General features: G+C 41.6%; 1 protein-coding gene across 1 annotated transcript; it reads left to right on the top strand.

Annotated features, from left to right (window-relative positions):
• The first annotated feature begins 424 nt into the window (after positions 1-424).
• Positions 425-6,332, top strand: LOC146982875 (inward rectifier potassium channel 2-like). The gene is made up of 2 exons (XM_085784136.1): positions 425-587; positions 3,004-6,332. Exon 2 carries the CDS (start codon positions 3,254-3,256, stop codon positions 4,574-4,576), a length of 1,323 nt encoding a protein of 440 aa, XP_085640262.1. The 5' UTR covers positions 425-587; positions 3,004-3,253; the 3' UTR covers positions 4,577-6,332.
• The last annotated feature ends 13,818 nt before the right edge of the window (positions 6,333-20,150 follow it).

The raw sequence follows: 20,150 nt of genomic DNA, 5'->3' as shown, positions 1-20,150 counted from the left end.
GTTCACTGACTACATTACTGAGCACTCAGGAGTTCACAGAGTAGTTCCAGTTCTGTAGCCTACTGTCGTTCGCAAATGGACAGACATCGCACTTCTCATGACATTTAAACTCCAAATATGGTCAGTTAATGTCAGTAGTCTGATTCATTTCACTAATCAGATGCAGTTTTACGACTGTTCAGGGATGTTTTCCACTCACACTGACGCTTATCTCCGGGTTGAACGTCAGGTTTTGGCCTCTGGGGTTTTCATTTCCTTTTGTCTTCCACTCTGACTGACAGCACAGGGCTCTGGACCAGTATGAGGGCTCAGCGCCTCAAACAGGCGCTGCAGCTTCTCATTGGCCGTCGCCGCGGCAGAGGGGGCGGTGATAGGCACACGTGTTTTTTTAAAGTCTGTCTTTGCAAAGACAAATATCTTCTTCAGTGTTGCTGGAGAGGGTTATGGCAGAATTTACAGCGTCAGACGGGAAACTAAGAGAAGACAACAAAAGAGCAGCGGGAATAATTGAGGGGGAGCGTGCGTATGGCGCCTATGGGACTTATTATAAAACTAAGACGACAGATTTGTACCGCAAGGACCAACAGGTAGGTGCAATAAGCGGGAGATATTTTATCCTGTTTCTGAGTGAGAGTGATACTAACTACAGTCTACAATGCAACTGATGGTTGTTGTTTTTTTCGTGTAGGCTACAATGCAAAAACAGCTAAATCTGTTCCCCTATATGAAACATAACGCCAGGTTTATTTTATTTTTTTATTTTTTATTTTATCTTGTTATTAATTTCCTCATTATTATTGGTGTTATAATTGGAGATAGGTAACTGCAGTTTATGGGCCGGATGATCTACACTGGCCCTGTCCTTGATCTGAACTAATTTATATCTGTGTACAAGCAGAACAGAGCCTCTATAGAGTACAAATGATAACTCTGAATAATTCAAGTTCATGCATTTTTTTTTGTTTAGTTGCTGAAAAATAGCTACACTCTCATAAAACAACAAGTGTTGTCAAAAGCTTAGGACAAAAGACACCATCTGCCATATGATTGGCCATAGTTATTGATTTGTGTAATAAAAAATAGAGCAGCTTTATGTAACCAGTTTCCATCTGCCTCAGCTGTTGGCACTAATTGAGAACACATGCAAAACAAACAATCACAGGTTGTGCAGCCTCTGGAAGCCTTGGTCTGTCACCATGTACCAACCTGCAGTAATAAGTGATGTAGAAAGAAGCCAATAAAGTGTGACATGGAGGGAGGGATGCAGTCAGCGTCAGTGCAGTGAAAAGACACAAGTTAGAAATCTGATTTGCATTGTATCTGGACGTAACAGTTAAGTTTTCTGTGCTACTTTAGATTAAAAATGATCTGTTGGCTTTCTGTTGGACATACAGCTGTCCTCTTGATCTTTACCTCCTTGCAACTGTGGAGCATGAATTATACTTTGTTTTTTATGCAGTCTGATGTTTACTCTTGCAATAAAAGACCCAGGGGACAGCATCCTTGTGATGTAAACTGGATATTGTACTTGTAATAAGGAAGTTGAAATGGTCCTTCTCACTAGGATTATGTCAACAAATTGTTCTCTTTAATCATAATAAATGTAAAAGGCCTTTTTAGGCGACAGTGACACCATGTAAAATCTCTGAAGCTCATTCATTGCACAAAATCCTCATGTTTGGAGCTGTGAATGAATGGAGACCCCATGTCCCCCACAGTGTACGTGACAGGTTGCTATTTGTGGCCGACCCAGCAATGACATCATCAGTTGTGAAAAGCAAAGATGATGCAGGGGGATTTAGGACCACGTCCCGCTCATCTTATCCTGTACGCCATTTGATCACTTGCACAACAGGCACAAAAAGGCCCATGTTGAAAAAGCAAAAGTTCTCTTTTCAACGATTGCATTAGGTTCATTCAGAATATTTCCATGAAAAACGCTCCTAGACTTTTTATTTTTAAATGTGTCCACTCATGTAGGTTATTTTCTCGGCCCTTTCACTTGAACACAACAGTGACACTATGATGAGATGAGATGAGTTTCCAAAGTGGAGGTGGGGAGTTATTTTGGCACTAACAGAGCATGTCTGGTGGACCATGGCCTTTTGTAGCCTGTGGTGTTGCATTTTAATGGACCGTTCGAGTCACACACACACGCACTCACACACTCACACACACACACACACCAAGTCAATAGCGTTTCTAATTTAACTGTCCTTGTTGCTCTATTACATATGATGCAAGGTTACTGTTGCTTTCAGAGAAAGTTGTCCTTCCTCTTCTCTGAAAAGCTGCAGGGTTCATTTAATCTAGTTCCATGGAGTAATGGTGTCAGCTAAAGTTGTGAATTGTGAATTTTGGCCATTCACACATATCTATGCTATAACTGTGCAGTTACATGGCATGCACTATACTCATTTATGCAGTTTTCAATGCAACATGTTATACGTTTATACACTTAAGTGAGAAAGGAAGGTATAACATGTTGCATTGAAAACTTCATAAATGAGTATAGTGCATGCCATGTAAGTGCACAGTAATGTTACAATAGCATATTAGTATTTCTCATTTTATTTGCAGTCTAGAGACACACCTGCACACAGCTGATGCTTGTACTGTATCTGTGTTCAGTGACTCACAGGATTAACACGAACTTGATCTGTAATTTGACTCAGCTCCCTGTGGACTGACCTGCCTAATTAATACTTACATTAAGCAGGGTAAACATCCTTTCCCGCTTTGTCAGCTATCCAAGTGCCAGAATAACATATTTGATTTCTCACTGATAATACACCAACAAAGGATTAACTTGTTCTTTCTGACTGTACTTCATTAACAGTTAGGCTAGTGCATCGTGTGTGTATGCAAGAAGAGTGCTATTAACTTTGAGTATACAATCCATTATTCAGACAGCAAGTAACCACACACCCACACGTACTGATCTTTGCTCCGGTTGCTGCCAATTACTTTAAAACTGTTTTTCTCTCTCTGTAATTTCCACAGCCCACTTCACTGATGAGGTCCAAACCAGCAAACAGAGAGGAGTGACCTGCCCTCGCCAAAGGTGCACAGCACGCCTCGCAGAAGCACAGGTCCAGTCTCCCCTTTACCCCGCAGGATCTGGTCCTGTTGTTGACATTTTTCTGCTTGAGTTTGTCCCCGGGATCATTCAAAACTGTTTCTCCAACGCTTCTACCAAAAACTTAGACTGTTTTCCAAAGCAGAATCGGCCCAGCCCTCCCAGGTGGAAGTGATGGGGAGTGTGCGAAGCCATCGCTACAGCATTGTGTCCTCTGAGGAAGACGGCATGAAGCTGGCCACCATTGCCGTCCCGAATGGCTACGGAAACGGCAATGTCAACAAGGTGCACACAGAGCACCAGCATCAGAGCCGCTTCGTCAGGAAGGACGGCCACTGCAACGTGCAGTTTATCAATATGAGCGAGAAAGGCCAGCGGTACCTGGCAGATATCTTCACCACCTGTGTGGACATTCGCTGGCGCTGGATGCTGCTCATTTTCTGCCTTTCTTTCCTGCTGTCGTGGCTGTTTTTTGGCTTCGTCTTCTGGGTGGTCGCCCTCTCTTACGGGGACTTAGAGAATGACACTCAGATTTGTGTTTCCAATGTGAACAGCTTCACCGCTGCTTTCTTGTTCTCAGTGGAGACCCAAACCACAATCGGCTATGGTTATCGCTACGTGACGGAGGAGTGCCCCGTTGCTGTCTTCATGGTTGTCTTCCAGAGCATTTTGGGCTGCATCATTGATGCTTTTATCATCGGTGCAGTCATGGCCAAGATGGCCAAGCCCAAAAAGAGGAATGAGACCCTGGTGTTTAGCCACTATGCTACAGTGGCCATGAGGGATGGCAAACTGTGCCTGATGTGGCGCGTGGGGAACCTGAGGAAGAGTCACCTGGTGGAGGCCCACGTCAGGGCTCAGCTGCTTAAATCCCGCACCACGGCCGAGGGAGAGTTCATCCCTCTGGATCAGGTAGACATTGACGTGGGCTTTGACAGTGGCATTGACAGAATCTTCCTGGTGTCACCGATCACCATTGTGCACGAGATTGACGAGGACAGCCCATTCTACGAGATGAACAAACAGGAGTTGGAGCAGGCAGAGTTTGAGATCGTGGTGATCCTGGAGGGCATGGTCGAGGCTACGGCCATGACCACGCAGTGTCGGAGCTCGTACGTGGCCAGCGAGATTCTGTGGGGCTACCGCTTTGAGCCGGTGCTGTTCGAAGAGAAGAACTACTACAAAGTGGACTACTCTCGCTTTGACAACACCTACGAGGTTCCCAGCACGCCCCACTGTAGCGCCAGAGAACTCGCTGAGAGGAAGTCTGACGCCTCCAGCTCGAGGAACTCCTTTTGTTACGAGAACGAGGTGGCCCTCGAAAAGGTGGAGATGGAGGAGGAGTTCGAGGAGGAGGATGACAACAACAGGCAGATGAGTGGTGTTGAGGTTGGTGTACTTGAGGACGCAAACACAGATGTTGTGTCAGACTCTGAATGCAATCTGGACTCTTTGCCTTTAGAATCAAGACCGTTGACGGCTGAATCAGAAATATGACTGTGATGATAAAGAAGGGATAAATGCTTACCACAGGGTATGTTGAAGTTTGCTCGAACTTTGGTCCTAATCGCTGTTGTCAATAATCCGTGACAATTGGAAAAGACTCTGATTTGAGTATGAAATTCTCTATGCAGAAGCTCACGCTCAAGACACCAAGAGCGCACAAACATTGTTTATGGTGGTGAATTAAATGGTTGCATGAGGCTAAAATGGGTTAGATGCCTATACTTACACACTGTGCAGTCTGTTTCTGTGCATAAGACCCTTATTAAGCTAAATGTGTTAGTAGAATAGCCAATTGGGTTGTCTACATTTGTTATTTATTTAAGTGTATATTCCCAGTTTGCACATTTTGCATTGAGCGTGTAATAGGTTTGTTTTTTTGTGGCCTAAATGTCACATGAGATTTTGACTGGCTAAAATAATTTAATATATTCAATTTGAATTGAAAAGATTCAATCAAACAAAATTTTTTGATTTGATTTCAAATGCCAACCTAAAACATATGCATTTTTAATCATTTTAAGTTCAACAAACTTGCTTTGAAGGCTACTAAGGTCATTTTTGAGGAGTTAAACCACCTGCACAGATAAAAAAGCCTACTGTTTGTTAATGAGCTGGCCTCTTAGCAAAGTGTATGTCTTGTCTTCTTCGGTGTGACGGTCTTGGCGCAAGGTAGGAAAGTGACGTCTTGCACAGATTACGAGCACAAGTAACATTATGCTCCTCAACCTATCATCTAAGTATAGCATCTTTTGCAACGTGTGCCTTAACAAAAGTCTCAGTCCCGGAGGAGACACTCAGGAGGTTTCGGCTTCGACTGAGCACACACTGCATAAGATGTCACAGGGAGCAGCATTCGGAGGTGATTCGCTGCGCGGTATACTGCCACTTCTTGCAGGTCTTCATGTTCTAATGTGCAATACAGTTCAGTGGTAGAATGTGACAGGAAGCTCGAGCCTGAGCCGAGGTTATGAATGTTGATGATACGTGCTGCTAAGTTACATATTGTACGTTTAGAGAGAAATCTAGGAGCCAAAATGTATTATTTGTCTTTTAAAAGTATTGATTTTGAAGATTGCAGATAAAGCCTATAATGCTATTTTTAGATGTAGACAAGCATGATTTTGTCAGTGTGTTTTCCAAAGCTTTAGTGCACTTTCTTCCACACCAGAGAACCCCCACCCCCACCCCACTCCTTGCTCCCCTCCCCCTCCCCAGTAGAAGTAGTTTATTCAACAGCTGTTTATTCCCCAAAAGCCAAATCTGTACATATATATTAAGAGATAACTGTAATGTTGATTTGAACCCCAAACTTTTCCTCATCTGACAGTGATTGGCTGTTGAGACAATGATTTATTTGAGTAGATTTCGACATAGTCTCCTCTCTATATTTGCATCAGTGTTCTTGGCATGGCAGTTGTGCAGTTGAGTTTTGACACATCTTATTTAAACCCTCTCCTCTCAGCGCTGCGGGTCTCTTGAAGTTACTTGTCATTTCTGAATGGGCCCTCGCGTCGTCTTATTCAAGAACAGGTCACTTGATCGTTACTTCAGTTACAATCACGAATCCTGAATGGGGGATAGCACACTTGACTTCAGTCTTACACAAAGATTGAGCGTTGTTGTTTTTATTTTTGAAAAATATAGGTGTTGTTGTGACACATTCATGCTTGGATAACATCAGTGGGATCCAGAACACTGTGTACTGCTTCTCTGGTAAGGAAAGCTATTAAAACATCTTATCTGCTCTCACATTGACACGTCTCCTGTCTTAGGTCTTTATTTTTCTACCTGGGTCTTCCCACGTTCCTGCACAAACTCTAGAGATTGTACAGATTTTTTTTTATCTTTTGTAAATTATAATGCAAATACTGTATATTGATATTGCAGTTGTTGAAAACTGTTTATGTTGTTGTTTTTTTTTCAATAAAAACTTGACAAAATCATTATCAAGTGGATGCATTGACTGTTATCGACAAATCCGGTTCAACAGATGATACCGTGTGTGCGAACTCAACATCAATTAGTACCCGTCATTCTATGTTTACACGTCCACAGAGCTCAAATTTTCCAAGGACTCGCATTTTGACCCAAAATGTGTGACATCTGGAGCTGGTGAGCAGAGGCCTGCTCGACTGTTTTAGCTGTGGACGCACATGCTGCTCCTCTAATTTTGGAGCTGTGGCCCAAATTCCAGGCTGCTAGCTGTCAGAGCTCACACCATCATTTCCTTTAATTCACCAAACTGACTCGCTCTGTGAAAGTCCTCAGAGACCCCGTGCTATATCATTCGGCTCCGCTGGAAGTCATTTTCAGTGACAGCAATGGAAAGAACGCTTCATTCCATTTTCCCAATCTCTTTCGGTAAACTGTGGAAAATGAGTGTATTGTGCACCATGGAGTGTCTTGATGAATACAGTAAATGTGAAAGCGACTTGGTAAAGAATCATTTAAACCACCTCCGATCCTTTCCTGCAGTGTTAAGCCTTGTTGCTTCTTTCGGAGATTTTCTGTTTAAGTAATATACTGTGTTTGTTGATGGCGAACTGTCTGCAAAACCACAGGGACACACACAGATTGTGTAACAAACCAATACTCCAGACAGGATGCAGCCAGCACTCTGCGATCACCCAGCAGCCCCTCTAATCTAGCATTAACATGCATAAAAACACTATTAAGCAACAGATGTGATCAATATTGTTGTATCACACATAAACCTAGTGTTTTCAGTATGACACATCTGTCAGCAAATTTAGTTTGTTTCCATCCGCAGCTGCATTCTGCCACCATGAGACGTAGTCGGAGATTCTATTGATCAGACACGTCCGCGGGGAGGCAGTGAGCCGGTTTGATTTGGTTCTACATAGGAAGTGGGTGCTGCTTCGGGGCTTTTTCCACATTAGCCAATGAAACTGCCACAAAGCTTCGGCTTGGACTAAAAAATGGGGACTGTTTGTTTTCCATTTAGAAAATAAATTTAAATTCATTCACACAAAATAGCCTTGATTTTAAAACCTTATTCAGTTATTGTTGCCTTTAAATTGCTTCTGTGTCAGCGGGTATTCGGTTAATTAAGTTCAGCTAAACCAATCCTCTTGATTTCAGCAATATTGCACCAAAAGTCCTGCAACCTCTGTAATGGCATTTAACCTAAAAGGGATAGTGACTGTTTATTCCGTACTGGATGCACTGTGGGACAGGAATTGACAGCCAGCGTCAGCCAGAGAGCTCTTGTCGATGCTCATGATGACGTCTCTCTGGCGAATTCCCCTGAACTGGCTTATTCACAAGCTTGACCTTCAGATTAGATGGGTGAATACAAACATAAACAATGCCCCTGCAGAGTAAAGCAACACACGAAACAGAAGTCGATTCATCTGATATTAGGCGTATGATACTTATTCCATGCTTCAGACTTTAGCTTGAACCAATAAAAGTAAAGATCTGACCAGTTGAAGTGTAGCATTTGTCCTCCTGTTACCCCTTGTATAAGCTCAGAAACAGCTGGTTCATGTCAGAGACTGTCACTTAGCGAAAGTTTATGCACATAATTTTAAAGAGTGTTAGAATTATAGGCATATTTATCGCTCAGCAGGAAGTGTGTGCAGTCTTTCCTGAACATATTTATTATTCAGGGTATTATATCAGAGGAAAGATCAGACTCTGGTCTTATATGGGGCACATCCACAGCCGGTCACTTTATAAATAGCTTTAACTGTATGTGTTTGGCCTAAATTCATGTCTTGTGTGTGCTGCTTGGGTCATCCGGAGTCACTGACAGTCGTACTGTAAATCTTATTTAAACAAAAAAAAAAAGAGGGGGAAAGGTGAGTTTCATCTTTTCTTACAAAGAAAGTGAGCTGTGTTTCTTTACACAAGAGTGACTGATGACATGACCCCTATCTCATTTCACCGAGACGGCCCTTTGCAATGCATGACTCTGCACGAACTGTCGGTGACTCCTTTAAATCTCCTCTTTTGCAGGTGCATGTTTGACATATGTGTGTGCCTGCTGAAACAGATCTGGAGATCCACGCATTGAGACAACATGTGTCACAGAGCAGAGTGTGGCGACTCTCAGGCATCTAGGTCATGGGTTATCAAGCGGAAGTAAGTCAAAATCAGCTGGATTTGATATTCTGTCTTGAATATATTATGTGTGATTTGTCAAGCCAGTGATTACGATGCTCTATCTGCTGTGACAAATGTTAAAAGAGGTTATCAAACTTGAGTCCACGGCTGCACTGAGGCACATCCAGGTTTCACACACAGCCGTCCACCAGATGTGACATTTATCTTGCGATCGACTGCGCTATTTTTATTTATTTTTTGCTACTTCCAAGAAGAGCACCACTCTTCTTCCAACAGTCTTGACGGTAAAATAAAGCTGTAGTAGCAGTGACGTTAACCAATTATTGCCACTCCGTCAAAATAACTTATTGCCTCAACGTGTCTGGAAGTGGGACAGAGGTTTCTCTGAGGATGAAAGCCAATACAAGTCTGGGATGTGTTTGATGATGGCTTTGACCTTTTTAGCGTATAACTCAACATAGTGGAAATGAACTGCCTGCTGAAGTCTAAGATCTAATACAGTCAGGTCACTTTGGCTGGGAATTTTAGGATTCAGAAGTTATTGATTTCCACACTGTCACCTGCAGCCTGGCTTCAAGCCTCACACCATGACTGGCTTAAAAAAACAAAACACAGCACTTCCTAGAAGGCTGTTGGATTCAATTAGATAATTATGTAATTCTAATGACAATTGCATAAGGCCTGTCTCACAGCAGTCTTGTAGCCAGAGTTTACAGGCTGTTATCACCTTATCGTATGTGCTTTAATGTGTCCTGTTTCTAAGCAATTTTTAAAATAGTTTTAAATTGACTTTAATACCTGTTCTTGTACAGTGCTCGGAGCTATGAATAGTTTAATAAAAATAACTATGAGAATGATTTTTATGATTTGCACTCAGGACATTGCACTGCTGCTGTGTGTGTGTGTGTGAGAAGGGAATTCCTGGATAGTGAGAGTGAAAACCCAGCAGAGATTTGTCTCCTCTCATTGTGCAAGGATATTCTTTTTATAACCACATGGGTGTTTGCTCATTTTAATTTTGTAATGTGTAATCATTTTATACCTCGTATCTTGTCTACATGACATTCAAGAGCTAAATGTAACAAACTGACTGGAAATTTAATTTGATCCTATTCATTAACAGTCTGTTCTGTCACTACTTGCTTGTTTTCATCTGCTTACATTTGATAGTAGTTTCAGATTTTTGAACCACAATAACCTTACACATGCACACAAACACATGTCGATGCACAGACACACACCTGCTGACACTTATTTTGGCTCCATCTTTGACAGCTGAGTGTCTCATGACACTCAGGGGAGGAATAGGAGAATCCAGCAGGTACAATATGTTGGACAAGATTCAGGCTTTTTCCATTCCCCCAGCCTGCTGAAAGACAATATGTATATTTATGCACAGTGGGTGTGTCTGGTAACACAAGCAGCAACAAAAAGGCATTTGGCACGTCGCTGCTTACACGCAGTTGTGTTTGTTCTCCGCTGCACTGTTTACTTATCATTTTATTTCGGTTGTCCATGTATTGTTTTCACTTGTCATGCAAATAATTGATGCTATTTTTCTGAAATTGCATTTTCTGCACTTTCTAACTGAGGGCAAAATACTTCTACAGTTTTCCCTTCACACCATTGTATCTTCGGCAATAACTGTGGTCATGTATTCATGCCACTGACCTTTATCCCTCTGGCTTGGGCTCCTCTAACCTTGACAAATGCTTTCAGAGCCAGGAAACAAAGGCGATACCTACTTTATGCTCATTGTTGGCTCCGGACCAGTAGAATCTTGTATTGAGAAGATTTGGCTGTGTGTGGTGTCGCACTCTCTGTTGCCTATAATGGAGGTGCATCAGTGAATGAGCCACAACAATGAACTCAACAGTTCCGTGACGTCCATTTATAATGTCTGCGTCCATAATGACAAACCCGTCCAATGCAAACTATCTGCAGAAAACGGCTTAAGGTGTTGAAAGTTACATATATCAGCTTCTGAGGAGAGTTTCTTACTGTCTCTCACCTACAACTATCAGCCTGGCTAACTGTCCAAAGCAAATCGACCATAAGAAAAGAATCCCAAACCCTGATCACAGCAAAGGCAGAAAATGTAAAACCCTTGCAAGCGGATATAGGCTAGTGGTATTTGTTGAAGTACCAGAGTGCACCTATGCAAAAAAAAAAAAAAAAACTCTTTCTCTTTCCTTTTGTTTCTTAAGATCTCTTTGTTTTGTCTGTGGTTATCCTACAGTGGTCTTTGCCAGGTTTCCGCTTTCAGAATAACTCTGTTAACGGAGCTTGGGAAGTATCAATAAAATAAATAAAGAATATAAAAGTCTTTCGAAAACAAGGGTGATACTTGAGAGGGGTTTGTTTATGAGGACAGCTGAGGAGAGATGGATACCTCTGAACTGTGTCCAGCCCTTCAGTGACGAAGGTCAAAATCAAACTAGTCTTGCCAACCAGCCACTATGTTCATACACTGGGGACCACCAACTGCCACAGACTGCACTGCTTATTTATGTCAGCTAAACTATGTTTGTAATATTATCAATGTATATTTTCTTATATTCTCACAGATTCTATTTTTTTTTAGAGTATAGACCATTTGCAAGTTAGTACTTAATGCATGCTGCACACTCACACGTTGCCGTTTAAAAATTTGCAGTGATAATTATATTATGTAAGATGAGATATACTCATACCAACATTTTCCCAACATTCCCTGGAGATTCATTTCCACCACAAAGCCTGTCGCCCCACCCTGCCCTGTCAATGACTTCAGGTTCAAAGAACCAAACCTCTAACTCCATGTTGCAAACCTGTTTTTGTGAATGGAGCTGACATCTTTCCATTGAATGCGTGGCACATCAGCCCCCTCAGGACGAAGCAGCCTCCGTGCATAAAAGAGCCAAGAAAGGCCCACAGCCAGGGTTACTATAACGATGTCTAGGCAACCAGCAACGTCAGTTCCAGCATGGGTCCCTCTGGAGGATAGAGAGAAACAGAGAGAAAGAAACTTGAAATCAAACTCTTTGTTTGTTCGGAGTCTGAAGATAGAAAAGATGATGATGATAGTATGGCATGACGTTTCATTCTGGGGAAACTAGGTCTCATGGCAACCATTTGGGAAATGCTGGTCTTAACTACATCTTTGCTTCTCAGTCTATCACACCTTTTAACTGTCCCTATAGACATTTATGATTCATATGATTCATTTTCTTCTAGTGCCACCATGATGTTGACATATTTAGTTTTAACTGGAATATCTGGACAGCTGTTGGATGTAGTGCCATGACATTTCACTCATGGTTTCCAGAGGATTAATTGTAATAACTTTAGGGATCTCCTGACATTTTATGCAGCACAGTCATTATATCAGTTTCACAGAGCTGCTACTGTGGTTATGGATATTGACCATTAGTTTTAACTTGTCTCTCACAAGTCCACTGGTGTTTTGGCAGTGCAGTGCTAAATCACTGAGGTAATGCATTGGAGTAGGTGGTTCTTCAACAACATACAGGATTACTGTTAATTTTGCTTGACGATCATCTCTATGTTTTGTGTGTTTACAGTTCAGTTACTTGCAGACAGCAAATGTGACGATAAAACTAATTTCTAAATTGATTGTCCTTGCTTAAATTTTCACTATCAAATGCCCATTACTTATTCATCAACATGTTCCCCCATGGGGTTCGATGTATATTGATACTGCAGAGAAAATATCGCCCTGCAGCACCTGTTTGGTGTGCCAGGATCTTCAATGCAGATTGGAAGTTGCACTTGCAATTTAGATCACCCTGGACGTCAAGTGGAAATGGTGTCAGAGATACAGATCCCTGTCCAGGGCCAGGAGAGCCGTCTCATACTGTACCTGTTAATCATGGGAGAGAGGGAGTAAGAGTTACAGCAACGCACACACTCGCACAACGAAAATCAGGGCAAAGTGAATGCGATCATCCTCCTCCCCACTTTAGATTTAATTCACACAGAACAAGATTAGAGGATCCAATCAGTGGTGACATTGAGCCTGGCACCCAGTGGAATGGGACACCAGGGAGGCCTAATCATCCCCACTGCTCTGCTCTGCTGCAGCAAGCCAATCAAATCCCCTCCAGATGAAGCAGATGGTCGATATCATCTTCTCCCTTTTTTAGGTGAGATTATCTCCCTGGCTTCAGACCTAACGGGTGGATGTTTATTGCAACAGTGGCCTTTCTAGCATCCTGTTGAGAGGTGCTGAATATCCTATGGTGTCAAGCTACCTGATACCAAATAATGTACACGCAGGGATAGAGTCCAAGGTTTCAAAACCACATCAACAGGGGTAGGGGATTAAAAATAAAATTATTGACAATGACAAATAGAAATGTGTAAATTTTTCTTGTGTAAAGAAAGCACAAAATAAAAAAAAATAAAAAAAAATAAATCCAGCATTTTCTATTAAATGACTTATTTTTTACTTACTTAAATAACAAGTAAGTACTTTTTTTTTTTACTGTTAATAGGCTGCTATAGTCTGTTCTAAAAATAACAAGTGATTTCTTCAGTCTGCTCAGAATGCAATTTCTCCCAACAAGAAGATTATTCCTTACGTCACAACACAATTTTCTCCCCTGTCCTGAGATTACAGAGGTGGCTTATGCTCGGTTTAAGCAGGTCTGCCATAAGGAAAACAATGCAACAGAAGCTTTGCGTGAGATGACATGTGACTTTTGATTAGAGACTCCCCTGGGGGAAAGAGACAGACAGCAAAGAGTTGACTTGATGGGCAATTTTCTTGTGATCAAAATCAAACAGAGGATTGTGTTATACATTATTATTACCAGCCTTATCGTATGAAAAGTAATCAGATGGCTGTGCGATATGCAACTAAATCAGTGCATTAAAATAGCAGCTATTGTAAAACAGGTGTATAACATCAACATATGTTTTTCCGCAGCATACACAATATCTCTACTAGCACAGAGCCAAAGAAAGAACAGGTCTCCAGTGTGGTCTGATTAATGGGAGGTACATGAACCAGAGGTGTAATGGAAGTCATCTCTACTGAAAACGGGGCAAGATTTCCATGTCCACCGAGAGACACTGGTAACAGGAGAAGAGCGGCACGCCACTTAAGACTGTCTCTACACCAGAGAGAGGGCTCAGCATTACACCCGAGGGCTCAGGTAATCAATGTTGTGCTCCGATCTTTTGACTTTCCTCATCAATTACAACGTCAGATGATGGGCGCCAAGATCTGGAGATAAAAGTCCGGCTGATGATATCAAGATGGGAAGAATTACACAAGTGACAATGAAATGCAGGAAGCGTTTCTTTTACAGTGCTCTAGCCCAGTGTGCATGTGCATGTGAAGCACTGCATTGTTTTTCCAACTTGAACGATTACTTTGAAAAGGAGGCGCGGCCCATACAGACATCATCCATTTTCCCAGAAGCCAGGATTATGTGTGTGTCATTTAAACATTGGCAGACTTGGAAATAATCTGGACAAAAGTCAAACGAGCTTGGCCAAGTCTATTTCAGGAACAATACATCAACCCCTTTTGAAAGAGACAATGACTTTCCTATGATATTGAAAAAAAAGGTGAATGGAGAATGATGGGGTATGAGCGCTAATCACTCGGATCTTGAAAGGCCTCTGGAGCAGGACTGGACTAGCCGGTTGGCTCTGGTCCTGCGAGTGAATCATATGACTGGAAAGAAAGACCTTCGACTTTTCCAGTTTGGAACTTCATCCTTCACATGCAACACCTGCCTCCATCATTGCCTCGGACACACACATATAGACTACAGCCAGTAGCCTACGTGTGGTTCTTCAGCTTGTGTTAACTATGTTGTGACGTAAGCTTCTCAAGATGCTGATGAAATGTAAGGTATGGTGGTGGTGGCTGTACATAAGAGATACAGCTTCGAGATCTGTCACTCAAGAAGACTAGAAGAGGTTTTAGGCTATCTATAAAATGAAGTCTCAGTGGTCTGGTTCTTTTTTAGCCCTGGTTGTTTTGCATAAACAGGCACAGACTTGCAGTGAGGCAGGCTTGATGAGAAGTATCTCTCTACACTCACTGTCACTGGGGACAGGGTTGTTTCCATTAGACCAGCTGGGCTCTAAACGCATGGGCTCTCCTTCAGGAAAACAGCCTGGGTTAGGGGGGCACTGCTCATTTTCCCCTTCTGCCAGCAACCCCCCCCCCCCTCCATCCACCATCAAGAGAAACCAGAGGACATGTGATGGCAACAAAGAAAACAATCACTTGCTGACCTCACCCTAGAGTCAACAGTAGCAGGTGTGCAGAGGCTGAAGAAACCCTGCCGTTTATCCTGAGGAATGGTTGTTCAAATTGAATACAAAGACTACAAACTTCAGACAATGGCCCATTTTGGTAATCTATAAATTGCACAGTAGATTTCTGCCTCAAAGGTTTACGTTGAGATCTTCATGGAAGATTATTACAATTTGTACATTTCCTGTGTGCAAAGAAACATTGAACAAGTCAGAATAATTATCTAGAATTGCATAATGATTCAAAAAATGAAAATAGTAATATAAGGGAGGTGGGAGGCAATAGTAGGCTACGAGTAGCACTACCATAGCGGTCCCTTAATGAGCTTTTAAAGGCACTGTTTATTAGATCTGCTACTTGATGTTATCATGGCTGATAGCAGAACTTCAAGGCAGTTGGGTTTTCAAAAGTGAAAAGACAAGCTAACCAGGGTGAGACTGGTTAGCGAGAAAATGAAGTGATGAAAATTGAGCTACAGGAATAAAGGAATGAAGCTCGCAACAGTTCTTGGTAAGTAAATCTGTTTTTATGGTAAAGTTAACTGTATCACAAATCAATTAACAAACAACAAAGAGCGTAGTGAATGGGACATAGCTGGGGAATGCTAACATCGACATTCTAAAATGCATTACAGCAGAAATGCTAACATTCGAATGACAAATGCAAAAAAAAAGGCCTCATTAAAATCCTACTGACATACAGTAGCTACTATTCAAATCGGCTAAAAACCCAGCCTTGGACCAGAGCCTTCCTCAACAATAGTGTAGCTCACTTTAATCAAAAGAAAACGGTTCTTTTTTTGTAAGTGAAAGTTTATTTTGCGGCCTATAACAAGTAGGTTACCACTATCCAAAGTCATGATGTCCCAGGGCAAAATGTCCAGACTTGACAGCAAGCTTTGAAGTGAACACATGGACAAAAACTAAAAAAAGTCACAATAATTTGAATGCACAGTGGCACACTTGTAGGCCTATTTATGTTTTGTTTGTGGTCACCAAATATTTGTGGTTTAACTTACAGTCAGAAAGGTTTCCCTAGGCTGGAGATAAGCAAGTCACCCTAAAGGTACCACAGTCCCAGTATCTGCTTGAGGCTTCGACAACTTTTATGCATTCAGTCCTATTATCTGGTAATATTCTAGTAGTTTGAATTGTAGTCTCAGTAGTGTGCAGTGTCTCTGCTCATTTGCCCGGCTGCCGACAGCAACATAACTTGACAGATCAATGTGTGTCAGTGCTGCTGCAGGTCATCAATGGGAACACGGAAACGCATTTATGTAATCAGGCAAATGGCAGTTGCCAGGTCAAAAAAAAAAATAAAAAAAAAAATCTCTCCTTTAGGTGTGACTGAAAAATAAGCCCCAGGGCCAGAAATAGGTGTGAATCAAATTCCTGTGCGCACAAACTAAAAAAAAACAAAATGACTTAAGCAAATTTTCATCATTATGTCATCCAGTGAGTTTATATGACAGATTTGGATAGTGGGAGGGAGTGCCTGGCCTGGCTGCTGCAGCTGTTCTGCCTGTTGACATCAGACTGCAGCACTTCTTCTCCAGCAGTGAATACAGAGATATTACATTTCACCTTCCTTGGCTATCCTGGGTTTTAAAATAGTCCAAATGTTCTGAATCATGCAGCAAACAACGCATGACCTCCTTGTTTAGCTCTCAGTGTCTTGCAAATGTTAAAAGTGTAATTATTCATAGACGCAATCCTCATGGCCATTACTGATGATTATGGTGTCTATTAATGTTTCGGACTGTATATGGTTGGTTAATGCTGTGCATTTTCTCCCATGAGGAGTGAGAACTTGATCACTTTGACTAAACATAACATCAACAGGGTTTTAATCGCTGAACGACAGCTACTGCTGCTACTCACTCACCTAATTTGGCAGTGTTATCATTATTGCTGAGGCCATACTGGCACAACAACAACAGAGCCGAGACACGAGGGGTGTGACACGACTGTAAACCCTGGCCCATTGCAAGAGCTCGTCTGTGTCGAAACTGTGTAAACTGAAGATCTCTCACCTTTGCCAGGTTGATTAAATATGCTGTCAACAGTGTTTTATGAGCAGTGCTGATCTCAAATATTTGCTTTAATATGGATGTCTGCTTATTCTCACACTAACACACGGTCTTGCCATCAATCTGCTTATATGTAACATCACAGGGGCAGACAGATCTTTTCTTGGGCTGCTCGCCATCGCTACAACAACGTTTAATCCACACTCAACTACCAAATCTTCTCCGGCACCACCCTCAACAACAAACTTCCACAGCCGTATTGTTTTAGTGCAAAACAGTGAAACACTGAGTGCTGTACCTCTTGTAAGCTTTGAACCATTTAAAAAAGGCAGCCAGAATCAACGTCATCTTCTCGATCAGCGAAGGTTAAGAAATCCCTCTCTAGCAGGTGGCATTTGTGATCCAGGATGCCCTTTCATGTTTCTATTCAATGCTTAATCCAGCTTTGGCCTCACATTCGAGACCCAAAGCTGTGCACTCGTTTCCGATGCCATGTTGTATCATATCTGTAATCCTCACTGCCAACTGGGTTAAAAAGTCTGAAGTCTGAGAAGCTGAAAAAAAACCCACCAGTAAACATTCCCAATCCACTTTTAACTAAATCTAAACTAAATCTAACCAAAATATATTTATGTAATTGCCTCACCCTGTACAAGACCCTCTGTCCATTTTCCTTTCTGTAGGATATGTATTCATGGACAAGCATCTGCTTTGTCACCAAACCTTTTGAATCCAGAGAGCACAGAACTCCCCTCAAGGCTTTTGATAGAAAGGAGGAAGTTTACGTCTAATATTGCAGAAGTACACTTTAGGTTGCTCTACCATCTGTAGCTTATATTAAAACATGCCTCTATTTAAAGCTGCTCTTAATATTGTAGAACTTGTTAGAACTCCTCCATTGTAATGACTAAAATTTCTAAGGAGATAATAATAATCATCCAATACATGATTCAACGATGATGAGTGAGTACTTAATTTATTTAGTAATTTTTTTCTCTGCAAATAATACACATAGATCTAATATAGAGGTGGGACTTTGAACAGTGGAGTATTATAGTGCAACTTTACTATAACTTAAAAAAAAAGATCTTTCTAAAAACCTTTTTAGACTGATGCTACTTGCCAAAAATTAATTTTTCTTTACTTTTTCTATTATTATACTATATATTATTATACTATATTCTATCTATGTTAATGTTCTACTTAATTGGTAACATGGTGATGCTACAGCTGTTAAACTTTGACTGTTAACCTTTTAACTTCTTATGAAAGAAATACAGCTTTTCTCATTGAATGTTACAGTATAATAATATTCTCTCTCTCAGTTAAAAACTCTTGGTGATAATTGCTGAAAAATTAATTGTTAGACAAAATGATCCAAATCCTATGACGAATGCCACTAAATAATTCATCCTTTTCCCATTTGCAGAATTGAATGAATGGCTGCTAAAAGGCAGTGCACTCTGAACATGACTGACATAACCATTTCTCTTCTGTTGGTTATAAAATATGTGCATGTTTTCATGTTATGTGCAGAGATGGGACACCCTCTAACTTCGACTGTAACAAGACTACTTAAGGATCCTCAACAGGTTATGTCTGCCAGAGTCCGAGCCCACACTCACTACCCCTCCCTCCCTCCCTCCCTCTAAGACCAAGACTCACAGTGCAACAAGAGCCCATCCACACAACAAGATGTTACGTAAGATTGTGCGGCCTAAGAAGATCTGGTTTCATACCCTCCTCAGAAAAAGGACCCCATTCGAACTTTCCATCACAGGCCACCCTGTGTCATGCCTGTAGAAGACAAACTTGCACAACGTCATCTGCTGCTTGTACATCTGCCCTCTAAGGGCACAGTAACAGTCATGTTTTCCTTGGCAAGGCTTTGAGACACAGATGGGCTGGATGGGGGATGCATACACGGTACATGGAAAGCTGGTGAGGGATAATGTCCTGAGTTCACCCACAATTCCCATTGGTCCATTGAAAAATAACAAAATGCTGAATTATTATAACTGGCACAACACATCATCATCAGTAGGATGGTTGTATAGAACGCTGCGTGTGTGGCACCCTAATGATTGAATGGGTGTGTACCAAACACTGCCACAGGACTTCCATCTCCAGGACATAGGCAGGTCAGGAGATCGTGAGATCTGGCATGCGATCAAGGAAATAATTCTAAAATGGAGAGCACATACTTACTATGTCTTGTCTGGTACTCATCTGTCCATCTGTGGAGTCCCTCGGGGCAACAGCGAAACAGCAGTTCCCAAACTTCACTTCACCAGGCAAAAATAGGCTTGAATTTAATCACAGCTACTTGTTTGTTGAATGAAACCTGCCAAAGGGAAAACAGTAAAAGATGGAAACTGCTTGATAAAAAGATCATGAAAGCTTCTAAGATGTGTGTGATAGCTAGAGATAGAACCACCTCCGTCTCTTATACACCTGTCTTCAGATTGGAGCCGCTGCCCTACTGATCACACTGCTCTCTCTGGGAAAAATGAGTGTTAATCAATATAATCCAACCTTTCTACAAAGAAATGCATAAAGTAAGTGCAGCCAACAGTAAAATTACTTTTAAAGGTTGGGTTTAAGGTGTTGAGACAACTGGTTGTTATTGGCACAGATTTTACTACGCTGAATTTGATCAAGTTGCTTTCTTTTTCTGAGCCATATCTCTGTTTTCCTCCATGATTAGAATTAATTTTCAACCAGTAGCACTAAATCCTTAGAGGATAATAGCATGTGCACCATCAAGGCCACACAAAGTTAAAATCCTGTGCTGATGTCATCACTAAAGTAAATATCATTACGTTGCATCATTCCCTATGGAAATCAGTGTAGTAGAAGAAAAAGATTGGAAATAATTTTATAATTGTTATTAATTTTGCAAAGAACAAATAAGATGGTGACCATGCGTTCCAACTGTCACCATTCTGACAGTTGATCCTGAAAATGCCCATCCGCTGCTCAGAGAGGTAGTGATGCACTTCTGCATCAGAGTCCACATTGAGCTGGGACAGTAATTCAACTGGATGCTGGCTATTTTCTGCTCACATGACATCTTTTGAGCAGCATTATGTAAGGTCACTTCAAAGGCCTTCTTTCCTAAAAAGAGTTTTCTTTAGTTTGGTTGGCAAACACACTCTTCTGCACGACAC

This window comes from Trachurus japonicus, chromosome 8 (genome assembly GCF_045865225.1).
Source record: "Trachurus japonicus isolate A0001 chromosome 8, Traja_1.0".
Classification (NCBI taxonomy): Eukaryota; Metazoa; Chordata; class Actinopteri; order Carangiformes; family Carangidae; genus Trachurus; species Trachurus japonicus.
This window is presented reverse-complemented; position numbering and strand designations above follow the sequence as displayed.